This window comes from Primulina huaijiensis, chromosome 2, assembly GCF_012295235.1.
Source record: "Primulina huaijiensis isolate GDHJ02 chromosome 2, ASM1229523v2, whole genome shotgun sequence".
NCBI classification, from domain to species: Eukaryota; Viridiplantae; Streptophyta; class Magnoliopsida; order Lamiales; family Gesneriaceae; genus Primulina; species Primulina huaijiensis.
The window spans coordinates 26,159,319-26,178,980 of record NC_133307.1 but is presented as its reverse complement, the minus strand read 5'-3'; the positions used below and the strand labels follow the sequence as shown (position 1 = coordinate 26,178,980).

General features: G+C 33.6%; 2 protein-coding genes and 1 long non-coding RNA gene across 3 annotated transcripts; 2 read left to right on the top strand and 1 right to left on the bottom strand.

Annotated features, from left to right (window-relative positions):
• The first annotated feature begins 2,714 nt into the window (after positions 1-2,714).
• Positions 2,715-3,580, top strand: LOC140971049 (uncharacterized). Its single transcript, XR_012174243.1, has 2 exons — positions 2,715-2,901; positions 3,224-3,580. It is a non-coding gene; the product is annotated as an uncharacterized lncRNA (long non-coding RNA).
• A 181-nt stretch (positions 3,581-3,761) lies between these two features.
• LOC140971048 (DNA N(6)-methyladenine demethylase ALKBH1D-like) lies at positions 3,762-6,298 on the bottom strand. Its single transcript, XM_073433101.1, has 4 exons — positions 5,996-6,298; positions 5,255-5,686; positions 4,839-5,183; positions 3,762-4,497 (listed from the first exon to the last, which is right to left on the bottom strand). The coding sequence occupies exons 1-4, from the start codon at positions 6,140-6,142 to the stop codon at positions 4,222-4,224; spliced, it is 1,200 nt and encodes a 399-aa protein (XP_073289202.1). The 5' UTR covers positions 6,143-6,298; the 3' UTR covers positions 3,762-4,221.
• Positions 6,299-15,585: 9,287 nt separating this feature from the next.
• LOC140960783 (uncharacterized) lies at positions 15,586-16,849 on the top strand. Its single transcript, XM_073419058.1, has 4 exons — positions 15,586-15,738; positions 15,868-15,996; positions 16,080-16,247; positions 16,580-16,849. Exons 1-4 carry the CDS (start codon positions 15,586-15,588, stop codon positions 16,583-16,585), a joined length of 456 nt encoding a protein of 151 aa, XP_073275159.1. The 3' UTR covers positions 16,586-16,849.
• The last annotated feature ends 2,813 nt before the right edge of the window (positions 16,850-19,662 follow it).

Here is a 19,662-nt window from a genome sequence, read left to right as displayed (position 1 = left end):
AATTAAATCCCAAAACATGTCAAGTTCTTTTGATAAATTTAATCTCGTCGACAAGATACTACAAAAGGTACAAGAAATTGGATCGTACATGAATTTATTTATTTTAATCATTTATTTTTCTGTTTATGGTTCAGTTTCTTTGGTAATTTGGTTAGTTTCGGTTTTCATTGTGTAAATTTTTGTTTTTTGGTTTGTTTATCGGATTTCGGGGAAAAAACCAAAATAACTAAATTGTTTTGGTTTTTTTCTTTTTATATACATCTATAATACCTATACTTCTATACTATACTATTTTATTAAGTTTGAGACACTTAGAGTAACTAACTTTGGTGTCATTGTCTGTTTTGATAATTATATATATTAATAAAATGTTAAAATTTTAATGCAAGTTATATGTAGTTCAACGGATATGTTCATTGTTTTTCGGGGTTTAGGTTATAGGTTCAATTCTTAGAGGTCATTTTTTTATTCTTTTATTTTTCAATTTATTTTTTAATTATATATCAAAATTACAATGTAGACCCTCACTATTTCTTATAATTATATTTTGATCCAAATTTAAATATAAATCAAATTAATTATAAAAAATATTATAAAAGCACTCAACACGTGCGTTGGTGCACTAGTATACATAAATTTTTAGCGTATAACGAACCAAACATATTTTAAATTAGTAATGTTGGTACACACAATGCATGTGTTAAAAATTAATTAATTAGTCAAAAATATTTTGTCCACCAATTAAGAATTGTATAAACGATTTTTTCAATCTTTAAATTTTATGTAGGTTAAGATATACATGGATAAATTATAAATTATTTAAAATTAAGGTTTGTTTTTTAATAAGTAAACCTATCAATCTATCAAAAATAGTTACTATAATAGCCAAATTCTTAATAATATAATAATAATAAGGGATAAAAAGAATTAGAGTATGTTTTAAATATATGATTTTTTTGTTTATAATGAGTGTCTAATTTTTTTCTTTTAATCACAATTGTCTTGTAATATAATTAATAGATGTGTTACCGTGATGGAAGAGTTGTGGGATCACATCGGAGCAAAAACATCCATGAGATTCAATGAAATCCATAGTCATTTCAATTATTACTTTTCCTGTGTCTTAACTTTTTTTGTTGTTAGTAAAACGAATTTTTATTTTGATAATCGGGCCTAATTTATAAATTAGTTAAGTTAATTTTGCTCAAGGTCACCTATCGAGTTGGACACTAATTGATCTACTGAAATTCTCAGAGTTTAAATTTGAATATGATCATAAAAATGACAAATCTTATTATCTATGTAATATAATTAAATATCCATTAGCTACCATATATATCTAGCTAGTGTCTAAAATATTGTTTAGTACTATATTTGGAAAGACGACAAAGACATGTGACATTCCTACAAATTTGTTTGTTATCCAGTAACACCGTTCAAATTTATTAATATTGACTATAAAAGAAGGAATGCATCACCATGTGGATGATAACTGAACTTTGAATACTCAAGAGCATTTCCTGAATTTCTATTAGCATCTCACAAAAAAAAAAAAAAATTACATCAAGTTGATCTACACACGCTAAAATCCTATAAGATCGATTAAGGATCATTTTGTGCACCCGTTTTATTCTCACGCAGTCTTTGTATACTCGAGCTGATTTGTACATTGAGAAGTTTGTAACGATCATAAACTTATTTCTGAACATATAGAATTTGTTGTGCATTTGCTAGAAGTTTCAGCTCAATAGGATTGTTGAACAAGCTAAAATGAGTTATGTACAAATAGTTGTACTAATCAAATACTCTAGTAGAATCCTTCTTAAACAGAATAAGAGGAGATGTAAAATTTTTTCCTTTGAACTTTCATAAACAAACTCTTAGCTCATTTTACTTTATGTTCTTTATTCATATGCGTTTATATATTGTGCATAACTAGTTCACTAAATGTGTCGAACTTTTTCCGTACTTTAAATTTGCTTAGTTGTTCGATACACATAGTTTGATTGAGAACGTTAACTCGAGCGGGTAACCCATGCAGCTTGCTTTGCAAAATCATATAGAAATTTTTTAAAATATTTATTCACTCATCTTTAAACATACTTCTGATCTTAACAAACTATGATTAAACAAAGATTCCTGAGCGAAATTAAACAAGAAAACAATACGATTTGATCAAAAGCAGGAATCAAATGGTTAGACTCGTTAAACAAGTTTAATGCGTAAAAAATCATGAGTTCTTTTAGTTTCAATATATATTATTAACATTACAAAACTATAATTATTTTCAAGAAACAAAAGATTATGCTTTTAGTATCATTTTTTAATTAATTTGAAATTCTTCGCTTAAAAAATTAAAATTGTATTTAAGATATTAATACAGTTTTTATGTTTAAGTTCGCGATCTTTGATGTTTGATCTAAACATTTCGCCATGTATTACGTTTTTAAAACCTTTTACAGCATCACTCTCTCTCATAATTGACAAATACACACACACACAGAGAAACTCTCTCTCACAGTGGTGGGGAACGACAGCATTTGGGAAACTGCATGTCGACATATTTCATGCAATCCACGAATTATATGCTATGACTATTCAGCGACCTTACAGTACTCGAACATAGGATGAGCACATTATGTGCTCACCTCGTTAATATAAAATGTCCCTACTCGGACAAGAAGACAATATTCAAGTATTATATATTCGGTCTGATGAGCAAAAAATATAGAAAAAAGAAACACTCGTATGTTATCTCTTTGACCCTCCAGTAAAAACCCAAACTTGATAAATTTCCATCGCTTTGATCTGTCATTTACTTGTAAATGATAGTTCTCCAGTTTGTAAATCAATAATATTGCCTGTAAAAGTTCCCTTGTTTTGGAAAGATGTTTGGCAGAGGTAAAATTTTGTTCCTGTTAAATTCAACTACCATTTATGTAATAATTTAATTAAAAAAGAAGAAAGAAGGAAAGGGCATTTCAGTAACTGCGTGGAACCCATGATTGCTTGATTCATGTAATAATAACCTGATATCTGAATCAAAGCTTTTAAGTGAAAAGAAATTAGCCTATAATAAAAAAGTTCGAAATGCGGAGATTTGAGGATGTGATATCAATCTTAATGCATGTTGTGTTGAGGAAGAGCATGAGCATTTATCGCGAATTCGCTTTCATTGTTGTGGATGCCTTTTCGGTCATTAGTTCAGTTGTTCGATTTTCAGGCTTGTTTGTGGTTAGATCAGATGCGCACCGCCGGGGTCGCCCTTCCATGCCTGCTGGATCGTCCATGTTTCTGCGTTACGACGGTTAGATTTTCATTGTGGACGAGATCGATCCAGTGATGCATCATTTCATATATAATTTACAAGTAATTTAGTGCTTGCTGAAGCATTGCAATTCTCAAAATCACATCTTGATAAGAGAATTATATATATGGACGACTTTGTGATTTTTCACCTTGACATTTGAGTAATAATATTTGTGTCGTTTATTCCAAGCTAACCTATTGATATTTTTGGAACTCATTTCTTTGTACTTGGTGACCTTGGCATTAGAAGATTCTTGGGTTTTTATTGTTATAGTTATAACAGGTCGAGTCACTCCCAGATCTTCGATCTTTAAAATTTTTCATTTTTTTGTGTACCTCATCTATAGAAATTTAGCACATGTATTGATTATAAAAGGTTTTAAAAAATTACAACTAATTAATATAGGAATGTCACGTAGAATTATTAATTTAGGAATGTCAATAGAATTATTGCAGAAATTTTATCAATTTGAAAGCATGTTCAATTATTTCGTACATCTTTGCTCATTAATATATAAATAATTACACTCAAACAATTATTATAATTTTCAAGTCCCATTTATATGATTATTTATAAAATTTAGAAAAGTAAATTTTGGCCGTGAAATCATGATAATGTGATATCAATTCTACTGCAAAGAATTTACACCACTGTCTTTCAACCATAGAATATATATAACGACATTGCAAATGTATAAAATACGACAATGCTTTACACACATCAGGCAGGAAGCACAATTAATGACAGCTAAGTACCATTTGGATTCCGAGAATTGATAACTGCAAGTTTAATATAAATATTCAATTCAACATCCAAGATAGCGGGTTTCCAAAGAAGTTTAATAATATAATTGTTCAGAAATAACACACAAGTTAGCATCAGCTAAACCAGAAGTCAAGAGCATATGGTCTTCAATACTTTCTGAAAGTCAGGTTCAAGCGACCAGGTCGAAGTCCTGTCTTCTCCAGCAACTCAAGAGGAGCTGTTCTAGGAACAATATTTGTGACACCATGAAAAATGTGCCTAGATTCACCACCAAATATCAGCACATCTCCGGATTCCAGCAAGATATTATCGGCTTTGTCAACATCCCTCTGATTACCGAACAAAAACTCCGCCGAATCACCAACCGACACTGAAACGACAGGTAACCCTTTCCGAAGACTATCATAACTTTCATCACGATCCTGCTTAGAGTAAGAATTTGCGACAGCTATTGGCACAGCTATACAGTAAATATGGCAGTATAGTGCTATATAATTTAGTGAGGCATAGCGTAGCAATACATCAGTTGATATAGCGTAGCAATATAATGCTTTGTAGTTTAGTGTAGTCAAATAACCCGATAGCATCATGTAGAGCAATAACGGTATAGTGTAGTATTTTATATTGTGCTTACGTAGTGTGATGATCTAATAGTATCAATAATTTAGCAAGTAATTTGTAGTACAGTATAATGACATAACTAAAACGTTGGAGATGTATATATTGAAGACCAAGTCGCTTTATGCGATTTACAGATACAAACCTGATGGAGACCAAGTCGACCTTTTGTGGTGTAGAAATTGACAATGCACAAATCCGGTGACATTTTTGGGAGCATGTCATCCACGTTTGTGATGTCCATGTCCTTTTTTATCAGACAATGAGAATCATCAAGTGCTTTGGCAACTACCGAAGAGAAGTGAGATGGAATGCCAGGGGGAACAACATTGTCATGGCGTCGGATTTCTGCATATGCTCTTGTTTGAGGATCCCAATCGAGACCAAGACACATCATGAACAAGCGCAATTTGGCTCCATCTTTGTACCCAGGTCGGTAAAACCCTCCTGGACCAAGGCCTAATTCTCGACATTTATTTACAATGTTCACCTGCAAGAGACATAACTAGTACGTTTTTCTTCCCCAATTCAAAGTGTGAAAGTCGAGTATTACAGGAATACCTGCTCACTGATTGGTATATAATTTTTCAATAACACCATTCCAGGTCCCAGTACTTGACCCATCTCTTCGAATGGGTTTGCAACAATCTGTTGTTCCTTTGGAACCCACATTTTATGCAAAGAACCTTTTCGGGGCTTCTGTTTTGTTGCTTTTCGAAAACAAATATCAAAGGATTGCTCGATGAAAGGCAAGTCTGAATCCTTGGGGTCGCTCATAGCAAATGATGCTTGATCAAGTTGCTCGCTTTCCAACTTTTTTTCGACACTAGACCCCAAGTCTACTCTATCCCTCCTTTTACATTTAGGTTCAGAATTGATACTAGCAGAAAGTGAGGGATATTCCTCATCGTAAGAAGCTTCTGTTGTTATGAACTGTCGTGAATGATCTTCCGCAGCCGCCCGAAACTTTTGGTCTCTGCCATTATCAGCACCCTTTGGAATACACAAAAATTTCAAACTATGCAAAATAACATTTCACCTAGGAAGCGAGCTGCATTAAACAATGGATCGTACTTCATGCAAGGACATAATAACCTCAAAAATATCAGTAGATCTTTAACGTCAGAAAAAATCTTAAATCAGTATACCTTATTTAGACTAGCTAGTTCTTTAACATTTTACCACCCCACTCCCCCGGCGCATACCAAATGTTTGATAAATCAACCATGGGAGCTCTCAACAGAATATACAATTAAGAATTTTAAAAAAAGGAAAGCGATAAAAGGAAAACAGAAAACTCACATTCTTGAAGGACTTGATGGAATCGCCCGATTTCATACTCGTATTACTCATTGTTCCAAGAAATGAGAACCTTCCAATACATAAACTCCTGGATAATGAGGAAATCGGCGTTGCTGCGAAAATGGCACGATTGAAACCCGTATGCATGAGTATCCGAAAAAACACATAAGTAAGAGAGAAGATGAAGTGGCTCCTCCTTAGTTAATGAAAATGAATCGTGTGGGAGAACCGAAGCGCCTTTGCAACCAAAACGTCAAGAGTCTCAGCAAGTTGAGTGCTTCCGATTTTTACAATACCGGTTTTCCAACAATAAATAAATTTAATTTAAAGAGGCCAGCGCAGGTCCATTAATATTGACAGTTGGATTGGGCTTGTTGGGCTACTTCATCCATTGTCTAAAAACATGGGAAATTTAAGCCATGCCCAAGGGGATGAAGTGCGGCTTCCTCGCCCGCTGCTTTCCTCAGCTCCAATGGTCGAGGATAAAGCACTCGGAAGCATCTGCCTGCGATGCTTCGTACGGCCCCCACGTGGAAATTTTTTGTGAGGTGAAGTCTCAATTTGTTGGTAGATATTTGAAACACGCTTTTACATTTGATACACGATTTTGTTAGCCACACACTAGCTACTCCTCTGTACATATATATTGGAACTGTATGAGAACAATTGTAATTTTTTCCAGAAGTTAAGAAATGAAGTCGGCTTAGCTTCCTTTTTTCTCTACACTTTAATATGGTATCAGAGCGGTTATTGGCGACTTCACTCTGATTTCTTCTCCGATTCTTGTTTTTTTTTCAAGATCATAGCTCCTCTGCAGTGCAGATTTGAGAATCTGTACGCGCACTTTGTCAATTCTTTTGTGAGATTTTTGGCTACGATCTGGTTTTCTGCAAGCTTCCATGGCGGTTAACATCGGATTCAACGATCCACTCTACATACATCCTTCGGATACACCTGGTATGAGCCTTATCACTGATCAATTAGTAGGTACTGATAATTATGGAATATGGAGTCGGGCGATGCTCATCGCTTTACGTGCTAAGAATAAAACCGGCTTCATCGATGGCACATGTAAAAGACCTCCGTGTGACCAACCTACATTACATCAATGGGAGAGATGTAATGCTTTAGTGTTGTCTTGGATTATGAATTCTGTTTCGAAAGAAATTTTTGGGGGCATCGTCTATGCTATTGATGCATCAACAGTTTGGACCGATCTCAAGGAGCAGTATGACAAAGTTAATGGTTCGAGGATTTTCTCTTTGCACCGGGAAATTGGCAGGTTGACACAAGCTAGTAACACTGTGTCGAGTTACTATTGTCGACTGAAACAATTGTGGGATGAGTACTCGTCGTTGGTTGTACTTCCTTCCTGTGAATGTGCAACAGCGAGGCAATACATTGTGCATGATCAACAACAAAAGCTATTGCAGTTTCTGATGGGATTAAATGAGAGTTATACCTCAATTCGAAGCCAAATCTTGATGATGAGTCCTCTACCCTCTGTTGGTCAGGCTTTTTCGATCATCTCTCAAGAAGAATCACACAGATCCTTGTCCACGTCAGAACCCCCATCAGCAGTGTTTTTCTCTGCACAAAGCAAGCAAAATTATCAAAAAAAGGATGTTTTGACATGTGACTACTGTAACTTGAATGGTCACACTCGGGAATTTTGTTATAAGCTTGTTGGTTATCCCCCGAGCCATAAGTTGTACAAATCCCCTCATGGTAAGAAGGGCCAGCATGGACGGATTTACAGGGATAATCCTCGAACTTCGAGGCCATCTGCAAATTTATCTGATGGTGCACAGACAGAGGCTTCCCCCTTGACCAACACAGATGACAAAAACACTGCTGTCCCTTCCATTTTTACACCTGCTCAATATGCCGAAATTTTGAAGTTGTTGGGCACTTGCAAAGTTCAATCTACAGCTGAACCGGTAGTCAACATGGCAGGTACTTCAACTAAACCGAGTATGTTTTCTCATTGGATTATTGACAGTGGTGCAAATGAACATATGGTTGGTGATTCTAGTCTGTTGCGAAATCCTGGTTCTGTGGCGCTTTCATCTAAGTTCGTAAGATTGCCAAATGGTGGCAAGGCTGCTGTGAATAAGATAGGATCTGTCTTGCTTAATGATTCCATCACCCTTGACCGTGTGTTACATATGCCAGATTTCAACCTCAATCTTCTTTCCATATCCAAGTTTACCAAAGATAATAATTGCTTTGTTATCTTTTATCCCCATTTTTGCTTATTTCAGGACCTCAAGACTGGGAGATTAATGGGGATTGGTAAAGAGTGCAATGGCCTATATCACCTTAACACAAGATTCTTTTCAAGTTCACATCACAGCTCAGTACCTTCTGTCTCCTTTCTTGATTCTCTTTGTAATAATTCTGTTCATAGTTACAGCTCTTTGCCTACCGTTTCTGATGATTCTTTTGTTTGGCATAAGCGTTTAGGACATATGTCTATGTCTCGAATGCAATTACTTCCTTTTATACCAAAATCTGTAAAGTTTCCTCATTGCCCTGTTTGTCCACTGTCTAAACAAACTAGACTTCAGTTTCCATTAATGAGTTTGTCTAAATCTTCTTATTGCTTTGCATTGGTTCATGTTGACATATGGGGGCCTTTTCATACTCCTACACATAATGGTGAGAAATATTTTCTCACTATAGTGGATGATTTTTCAAAGGCGACATGGGTTTATCTAATGCATTTTAAAGTGGATGTATTACAACTTCTCAAAAACTTCTTCCAGCTTGTTAAAACTCAATTTTCTGCCCTTGTGAAAATCATTCGAACCGACAATGCGAGTGATTTTTTCAAAAATGAATGTACTTTGTTGTTTAACTCCTTAGGTATTGTACATCAAAGTTCTTGTCCATACACTCCACAACAAAATGGAGTTGTTGAACGTAAACATAGGCATATACTTGATGTTGCACGAGCCTTGCGTTTCCAATCTTCTTTACCTTTGAAATTCTGGGGGGAATGTGTCTTGACTGCTTGCTATATCATTAACCGCACCCCTACTCCATTGTTGCAAAACAGGACACCACATGAAGTCTTACTCCATAAACCTCCATCGTTTAGTCATCTTCGTGTTTTTGGTTGTTTATGTTACGTCACATCCTTGACTCACAAGGATAAATTTTCTGCTAGAGCAAGTGCGTGTGTGTTCTTGGGCTATTCCAACAATCAAAAAGGATACAAAGTAATGAGTCTTGATACACAAAAGTTTTTTGTTTCCCGAGATGTTGTTTTTCATGAGAGCATTTTTCCCTTTGCTTCTCCTAGTCATCCTCAACCTGTTTTTCCCTTCAATGTTACTCCTGATTTTTCTTCAACTCCATCAGACCCTGTTGAGGTCACTCCCCCTGCCCCATCTTCTCCTCTCGATGGTCCAGCCCTACATGAAGTCCCACATTCAGTCACTATTTCCCAGCCACCAAGAAAATCCTTGCGTGCTCTCAAGCCTCCTGTCTGGACTAAGGATTATTCCTGTCCCACTTTGTCTCACAGTAATCTAGCTTCTTCTTCCTATCCTCTCATACAATATGTTACTTATTCCAAGTTTTCCCAATCATATCAAGCTTTTTTGGCATCTATTTCTTTAGACAGGGAGCCTAGTTCCTATCATGAGGCTATTTTAGATCCTAGATGGAAGGCAGCCATGGACCTAGAACTTGCGGCTTTAGAATCCAATCACACTTGGGATTTAGTTCCGTTACCAGTTGGGAAGAAGCCAATTGGTTGCCGGTGGGTGTATAAAATTAAACGACATCCGGATGGAACCGTTGATCGTTTTAAAGCCCGTCTCGTAGCCAAAGGCTACACACAACAAGAAGGGATAGATTATCATGATACCTTTTCACCTACGGCTAAAATCGTCACTCTAAGATGTTTGTTGAGTGTTGCAGCTGCAAAACAGTGGCCTCTTCACCAAATGGATGTCACTAATGCATTTCTCCAAGGTAATTTGGATGAAGAGGTATATATGCGTGTGCCACAGGGGTGTTCTCCTCAGGGGGAGCAGCGTGTTTGTCGGTTGCTTAAGTCCCTCTATGGCCTTAAGCAAGCCTCTAGGCAATGGAACACTAAATTTGCTTGTGTTATGAAGCTTGCTGGATTTACACAATCGGCCAACGATCACTCTCTTTTTGTTAAACATGATTCTGCTCATATCACTTTGTTGCTCGTGTACGTAGATGATATTATTATCACCGGGAGTAGTGAGAAATCTATCTCAGATTTAAAGGTTTACTTGCATTCACAAATTCACATTAAAGACCTTGGCTCTTTGCGTTATTTCCTTGGCATAGAGGTAGCTAGATCCAAGGTGGGGATTTACCTCAATCAACGAAAGTATGTGCTGGAATTGCTAGCTGATTCTGGTTTAACAGGTGCTAAACCTTGTGATACTCCTGCTGTACAACATCTCAAATTGACTAGTCATGAACTTGATGAATTTAGTCGAAAGAACTCTATCTCTGGTCTCGCCGATCCTTTGTTATCCAATCCTGATGCTTATAAGAGGTTAGTTGGAAGGCTCATCTATCTGACCGTCACAAGACCGGATATTTCTTATGCTGTACAAGTCCTTAGTCAGTTTATGCATGCACCAAAAAAATCCCATATGGATGCTGCGTTCCGTGTGCTGCGTTATTTGAAGTCTGCCCCAGGCTTAGGGATTTTGTTATCTGCTAGTTGTTCCTTTTCTCTTCAGGCTTATTGTGATTCCGACTGGGCCGCATGTCCAATGACTCGTCGCTCAGTCACGGGCTATTGCATCAAGTTGGGAAGTTTTTTGATCTCTTGGAAGTCTAAGAAGCAAAGCACCGTGTCACGTTCTTCGGCAGAAGCGGAATATAGAGCCATGGCAAGCACCACATGTGAAGTTACTTGGATCCTTGGGTTGCTTAATGATATGGGAGTGACACTGCTCTCGCCTCCAACCCTGTTCTGTGATAATCAGGCAGCATTACATATTGCTGCCAACCCGTTGTATCATGAGCGTACCAAACACATAGAAATTGACTGTCATTTGATACGAGAGAAAATAAAAAATGGTGTGATCCAAACTGCTCACATTTCTACAACTGAACAACTTGCGGATATCTTTACTAAAGGATTGAGTCGTGAACAACATTCATACTTGCTGTCCAAGATTGGTGTGTTGAATCTACACCAATCTTGAGGGGGAGTGTTGGTAGATATTTGAAACACGCTTTTACATTTGATACACGATTTTGTTAGCCACACACTAGCTACTCCTCTGTACATATATATTGGAACTGTATGAGAACAATTGTAATTTTTTCCAGAAGTTAAGAAATGAAATCGGCTTAGCTTCCTTTTTTCTCTACACTTTAATACAATTCATTTTTTTTATATATAAAATGAAATCAACTATCAGATTAATCTGTCGTTTAAAATTTGGTTAAATCTGATGGAGCAACAAAAATGGAATATATGGTCTTCCCAAAAATTCAAAGGAGTTTCGAAAAATACTAATAAGAAAATGGAAAATATTAACGGTGAATCTTCTCCATCTCTTTTCTCAACACCTTCTGATACACCCTCCATTGATAAAGGAAACGACATACAGAAATTGAGCGAAATCATTAGAACAATGTGAAGGAAGGCCTTCAAAAAACACCATGAAAGAAGAATGATCGAAAGCTTCAAAGGTTGAGATTTGCTTAAAGAAAATGAAAGAAGGAGATACATAATACTATGAAAAAGGATGCGAAGATTGCTCACACAAAAAAGCATTTTGCAAAAGTTGAGTATAATATGGAAATGAAGCAGAAAATGAGGTTGGAGGAGCGAAAAAAAGAGATGAAACAAGAAAATCCTAACATGGGGGAAATATATTAAATCCAAACCTAAGTAGCGTTCAACGTGAATATTATATGAAGATGCAAAAAAAAAGTTATTCGTAAACGATTCAAATAGTAATTTATTTAGTTCATAATTTGTTATATTTAAGCATTTGTAATTTTTAATTGCGTGTGACTTTTAAAATTTTAAATATGTTTATTTTTAATTTGTAATAATTAAGTGTAATTTTGTTTTGTTATTTGTACTTTTTATTTTGAATTTTTTTCCATGAATTTTTTTAAAATTAGTTTTAAGTTTTAAATTAATTATGTGAAATTTAATTTTTTATACGTTTGCACTTTTATTATTTTTTTAAACACAAATTATTTAAAAAATATAAAAAATTAATATTTCAACATTATTTTACCATCATCGAAACATACAATGAAATTATCAATGTTGACATCAACATGAGATAAAGTTACCAACTTCATCACACCAACTTTATCAAACTATTGCACATGCTCTAATAATGCAATTATATTATCACATATGCGATTTGATGTAACCAAAAAATACATCGGGTCCAGTCAGGTGAGCCAAATCTTCTTTGTTTTGCGATGTGGGTCAAACAAAGTTTTGTTGCAGATCTGCACAGACGAAAAAGAATTACGAGGTGCCAAAGGTGTTTCTGGTGTGACATTGTTTAAGTCAGCGTTGGACAAAACTTAAGACTACGAGAAAAATAGTGTTGACTGATAATAATTTGTGTCAAAACCATGAGGTGTACCTTATATTTATAGTGCTGCTAAGATCTAGTTGCCTGGTACAGACATGACTCTAGTTATGAAAGTTCCTTCGACTAAATTATTTTTTACCTGATTTGTGTTGATCCACATAATATTTGACAGATTTAAATATATCCTAAGATGTCGGATATTTCTTTATCACAAAAAATTAGCCTATTCCATATTTGGAGGACTCTTTTTTATGATAATAGTCGGTTTACTTATGCAAGGCTCGGGTCGATATAGACGAGGCTTAGTTAGCCGAGCACTTGAAGCGCACTTGAAGCCATATCGTCCCTATTTGAAGTTGGTCCTTACCCTTAACCAAAAAATACAAACTAGGCCCAAATCTACAAAATGGGCTCGGATTTAGAACCAACTCGATTTGGACCTGAGTCGGGTCGATCTCATGGGGGCATCACAATTGTAGCATGTAGGATATATTCGATGCTATCCTACCTTAAAGGCATCGCTTAATGCTGAGAATAAAAAATTGATTGATTTTTTTATTATTGTTTTATCCAATGTAAAGTTTTTCAAAAAAATTAGTTTAGTGTACCGTTATCTTATCCAAATATATTATATTTATAATAATCGTTATTTAACTTCTCATCCATAAGTCGAACAATACGTGGGTATATATCCTATTTATAATATTCGTTATTTAACTTCTCATCAATAAGTCAAACAATACTTAAGTATACATCCAATTATCCAAAATCAGTTACATCTTAGTTTTAAAGTGGGCCAATACATTATATCACACAATAATAACAATCAATCAATCAATCAATCGTCCAAAAATATCACATATCACCAACCTCGAGTCTCATGTATGTACATAACCTCGAGTCTCATGTATGTACATAAATCAAGAAAACTCATTGAATAATAATAATAATAATAATAATAATAATAATTATAATAATAATAATAATAATAATAATAATAATAATAATAATAATAATAATATTGTTACGTAAAATGTCTTTATTTATTTATTTTTACCAAGCATTCCCATTTCATTGGGAAGGAATAAACTTCGTCATTTGCCAACAATCGTCTCAGGCTCTCGGCCATCCATTCACACAACATTCACAGGTACGTACAAACAAACCTCCCCCTAGTTTTTCGTGGCAAAAATACAAGTTTCTTTAGTTTGAATCTTTTCATTTCTGGACTTTTGCTAGCTNCCGTACACACTTATGTGAGCACCGATGAGGTGTTACTCACCTATTGTATGTGATGAAATATAGAAAAATTGCGTATACAATAGGTGAGTGACACCTCATCGGTGCTCACATAGAATTTAATATTATAACTTTTATTGTCCCGAAAAGTTCAATTCTCGACTCTTGATTAAATTTTTGAGGATAAATTAAGAACTTATTGTATTTGTTCTTAAAACCTATTTTGGTTGTGCGTGAGTGTATTCAGTTACAAATTATCGTAAATGCTATCAGTNATATCGTGTGACACACAATAATAATCAGGGTTTGTCACGAGATACAATTTCCGAAAATAGCACATCCTTTTGTAATATGAATTCTTCGTTCAATTTACTCGCTATAGGGATGAATAAATGCTAAGCACGTATTTTTGTTTTGCAGTAAGATCGAGTTCTTTTCGATTTATAATTGAATATTGTATAGTTGATTATAACGATACAAATGAAAAATAAAAAACGATATTGGTGGAGAGACTACATCCCCCTGTAAATATGCAACTGCGAAATTGGAATTAGGGGTAGAGACACAAGTTTGGAGCTGGAAATGTGGTGGATTGTTTTGTTCTGATGATTAATGCATACATGTGAGTAAGTGGGTACTTGGTGCTTTGTCTCTCAGCAAACGTGACAATTTTATTCTCTTTTATCATTTCACACAAGTATTTTTCATGATTTTGTCGCTTAAATTTTGCTCGCATCTTCGCGCGTTAGCTTAATTAGTTTGTCGCGATTCAATCGTAATACATACTTCTTGTTCTGGCTCGTGTATTTCGATCCAGATATAATTAACATATAATTACCAATAATCCATGATGAGAAGTGAATTATAATTGAGATTATCAAGCTGGTCATTCAATAATTCTACAGGGACCATAATTAACCCTGTTCATGATAATAAGGATAAATCTCTTGTGAGACAGTATCAAGAATCTATATCTATAAGACGAGTAGATAAATAATATTTTATCGTAAACATTAATGCGTGTCAACTAATAATATACATATTCAACTATATATATGCTGGAAAGCCATATCGCTAAAATACCTCGATCGGAGATCAAAGAATTGAAATATCGTTTTTGAAATATGTGATTCGGAATGATGTTCTTGCTTGTAACATCTCTGTTTGTTGCAAAAGACACATATATAGAACGTACATACTGTCAAATGGCTCCAAACACATCTCACGGGGGATTAATGATCTCTCTCTAGATAAAGCCCCTCCTTATCTTCAGCTTTGTCACATAATATTTATCTTCCCCCGCCTCGCCCATACACATATATATAACAGTATATTGCATAAACTAATTTGATGTACTTGTACGTTGATTTACCAAACTGCCTTACTTTCTACGTACTAATTAGCATATTATTTAATCATTTTTTATTATATATGTGAGTGGTTTCCTGATACTAAGAAATCTTGATTAAACACATTTAAATAACTGTTAGTAAAATCAAAGAATAGTACTGATAATGAAATCCATTCAACTATGTTCTCAAAAAAAAAAAATTCCACTCAACTATCTTTAGCATATCCATTTAGCTAGCTAGCTAGGCGCTAGCTGCTGGTCAATGAATAATAATAATACCATATTATAATATATTTTTAATAATTTATGATGGGGAGGGCAGAATTGTCATTATCAGACGTAAAAAATCTCGAGTGATAAATTTTGTGGTAGTCATGCCGTTCAAACAAACAGTTATAAGATGAATTTGAGAGCTCATCTTTCCTTATATGAAAGCCTTCAATTCCCTCATCACTTTAGTCTCTCTTATTGTGAAGAAGAAGAAGAATAAGAATAAGAATAAGAATAAGAATAAAATGGATTCCAGGCCGGAGGAAAACAACTCGTTTCAGTTAAACAAACTGCGACATATGCACGTTGATGTACGTAATCTTCACGACTCTTCATCAATTTATATGTAAAACCTTTCTTCTAAATATGTGACATTTCAATAGGTACGTACTAGCTGTCTGAATTGCAGTAATATTATTAATCATTTGTTTGTTTTGCAGGTGAATACAGCATCAATCGTGGTAGATGCATCCAAATACATAAAAAAGTTGAAGGAAAGGGTAGAAAAACTTAATAAAGAGGTCGCTGTTTTGCAAAGCTCAAACGACCAGAAGAAATCCTTACCTTCTGTATGCGGTTTATGCTCAAGAACTAACAAATTATTGTACGAGTTTCCGTGGCTAATGTTTCCCTAGTTCATAAATTTCTGCAGGTTAAAGTTGAAACCCTAGAAAAAGGGTTCAGAATAAAGGTATTCTCAGAGAAGACTTGTCCAGGTTTGCTTGTGGCCGTGCTAGAAGCGTTTGAGGAGCTGGGACTTGAAGTCCTCGACGCTACTGTTTCTTGTGCCCACAACTTTAGTCTTGAAGCAATCAGCGAGGTGAATATATATATCATATCTATTTTTATCTTATTTGATTCTCTGAATTACGATCTTCTCTGTTATCATAATCAGAGTGTGGGGTTTTTGTTTTAACGTAGATTCAAACTCATACAAAAGCTACGCCGCTCATCTTGACCACAATTATCATGGATCCAACATGATTGATTTCCTTTCATGGTGGTATTATAGAGAGATGCAATGTGTATTACTGCATTTAAACATTGTATCCAATTTATTGAATTNTAAAATCATGTTTAATTTGGTACTTAACGAATGTATGAACAAAGACAATGTGTGTACATATAAAACAACAATTAATTATTAATTAGTATTAAGTTGATTGCAGGGCACTGAAGGGCAATTTGATGATAACATAGATCCCCAGGTGGTAAAACAAGCTGTGTTGCAAGCTATCAGGAGTTGGAATCAAAATAGCGAGCAAGAATAATGTTTTGTTTTGTTTGTTTTTTTGGGGGCTAATTTTAATGTTAGCAAGGTTTAATATAACGAATGGAGATCAAGAAGAAAAATCTAGATCTTGTTGCAAAGCCTCTATTTACTTATTATTTATTGATTCTATTCCATGTATACCTAGCTATTGAAACTTAACTAATACATGCATCTTGCTAGTAATTACTATATAAATTTGTATTTAAATGATGTTTTTTGTTGTGGAAGAAAAAATGGAAAAGCAAATTTCATCTTTTAATTGATCAAAATTCAATTCTCTTTTAATTGATCAAAATTCATCAAAATTGATTTTTGATCAATTCTTTTAATAGTCGGTCTCCTATGAGACGGCTCGATTAATATTTGAAGTGAAACTAATATTTTTGACATAAAAATAATAATTTTTATTAGGTCGGTTTGGTTAGAGACATGTCTCATAAAATTAATCTGTGAGACGATATAAGTAGATGATTTCAATAAGACCTAATTTTAAATAATTAGTCATTGTTTGGTGTCATTATAAAGAGGAGATTGATTTTTAATCCTTCACTTATCATGTGTTTGGTGTGTATAATTAAGATTGTTATATACACGTTTAGCCCGCACCATGCCCACACTGTAGGTATTATTATCTTTTTGTTGGTGGTTATATAATCATTTGGGGAGAATGAATGATGTTTGATTAATTTTAATTTTATTTTAATATACTAAAGTTTTAAAATAATTATAAATTCAACAAATTTAGTAATATTTAAATATAATTTTTAATTTGACTAATATTATGAGTAATTTAATTATTATTAATCATATTTTAATCATTATTATTATAATATTATTTTTAACTGTAATATTATAATTTTTACTAACCGTTATTTAATTATCAAATTTGTATTACTATTTTAATTATCACAATGAATGCATATTTGTGTTATTATTAAATTTTAATTATTTTTTATAATACTAATTGATTTTTTTGTTGTTTTTGGAAATAGGAAGTAGTGGAAATTTAATAATTAATATTATATATTATATTTTAATTTTATTTATAATTTTTTAAATAAATTAATTCTAGAAATTTTATTTATTCATTCATTCATTTTAAGAATACATTACTAATTAATATATTATGAGAGCATTTCAGTAATTATAATATAATTAACTAAAATAATAAATCAATTTAAAATCATTTCAAATATCATATAATTTATCATAATTTATTATTTATCTTTACTTTTTATTTTATAATCATTCTTATTATATATATCATTTATTTATCGAACCAAACGATGTCAACATTTTTTTCCAATCATGATTTTAAATTAAATCCACTAAGGATGCTTCTAGATATTTCAATTTTTTTTAACTGTTTGGATGAATTAAATTCAAGTGGATTTTAAATCATATCTATATAATCAAGTTAAATATTTTTAATAGTAAATGTGATAAAATTCAAATATATACACTTTGGATATCATTTAAATTCATTAAAAAAAACCCGGAGAAAATTACATTTTGGTCATGTTGTTGTTAATTCACGACTTTAGTTTACAAAATTTCAATTTTAATCATTTTTCACTTGAATCTTGACTTGGAGATATAGAATGTCATCAAGACCATGGATTAACTAAATTTGAAATTTTGTAAACAAATTAGTGCGGTAAGACCATGAATTAATTACTAATAAAATGAAAAATGAACAACATGCACGTTACAAGATAAAAATTTAATTTTTATTTAAAATCATTTTTTTCAAATCAAACCCTTAAAGTCAAATCAAATACATAAATTCAAATGCAGCCTAATTGTTTTGAAAATGCATATCCTTTGTTAGTAGAGTATTTGGGCATCCAAGTATCAAAATTGTCGACACTTATTATTTTTATACGGGAATTAATGTATTCATAAAAACAAATACGATCATGATTTGAACCAAGATCCGTGTAATGGAGAACAATCTACGTTATCTAAGGTATTTCTGAGAGATGGCCAAGAACATAGATAAAGAATATATATTTGTGTGTGTGGTCCTACCCTGTCAACTACACCCAAATTCACGATGGCCCTGCTAGCGGTTGTATACTATACAGTATCGTATCGAAAATCATATATAGTATATCGTACCGAAAATTACGGTATATATCATTTAAAATATATTATATATTTTAAATTTTTTGTATATTTTTTCGGTATTTCGGTATATACCGACATTTTAAAATTGTATACCGTTACCATACCGAAAAATTCTGTGAGAACCGAAAATCTCACACTAATGTAATTAATATTTGCAAGGAAATTGTAAGACTTGATTATTTTAATAAATACCAAGATATACATATGAAGAGATATTTAATTGTTGGAGTCTTGGTCACCAAGTAAAGAATACCTACAATATGGCATGCATATTTTCGAAAATATGCAAGGGAATATACAAGATTTTTGTGAGGATTAGATGCTTGGTTATTTGGAAGGAGATCATCAAAACTTTGCACCAAAACCGTTGGATCTAGCCACCATATTCTCAAGCCAAATCAAGGGCCATGAGATCAAGAAATCTCACTAATTAGGGAACCATATTTTCGAAATTAAGCAAGGGGATTAGAGCCAAATTTTGAGAGATTTGGAGCAACTTTTGGTAGGATTCTAGTGCCAAATTTAGATCCCTCTCCTTCACCTATAAATACCACACCATCCCTACTCATTCTCCACCCCCAAATTTCGAAATCCTAGAGCTAAAATTTTCGAAATTTCAGCACTTTGTCCTATCCGAAGTTCTACTCAAAAATCGTCCCGAAGTTAGACCAAAAGTCGAAGCCGAGGCGCTGTTCGAGCAAGAGCAAGAAGCGATCCAATTCTCGAAGCCAAACACCTACGTTTTTAGCAAATTAAAATACTGTAAGTGGGCTGTTTTAAAGGTTTAAAATTTCGAATTTTGTGCATATGTGATTTTCGTTTTTTAAAAAAA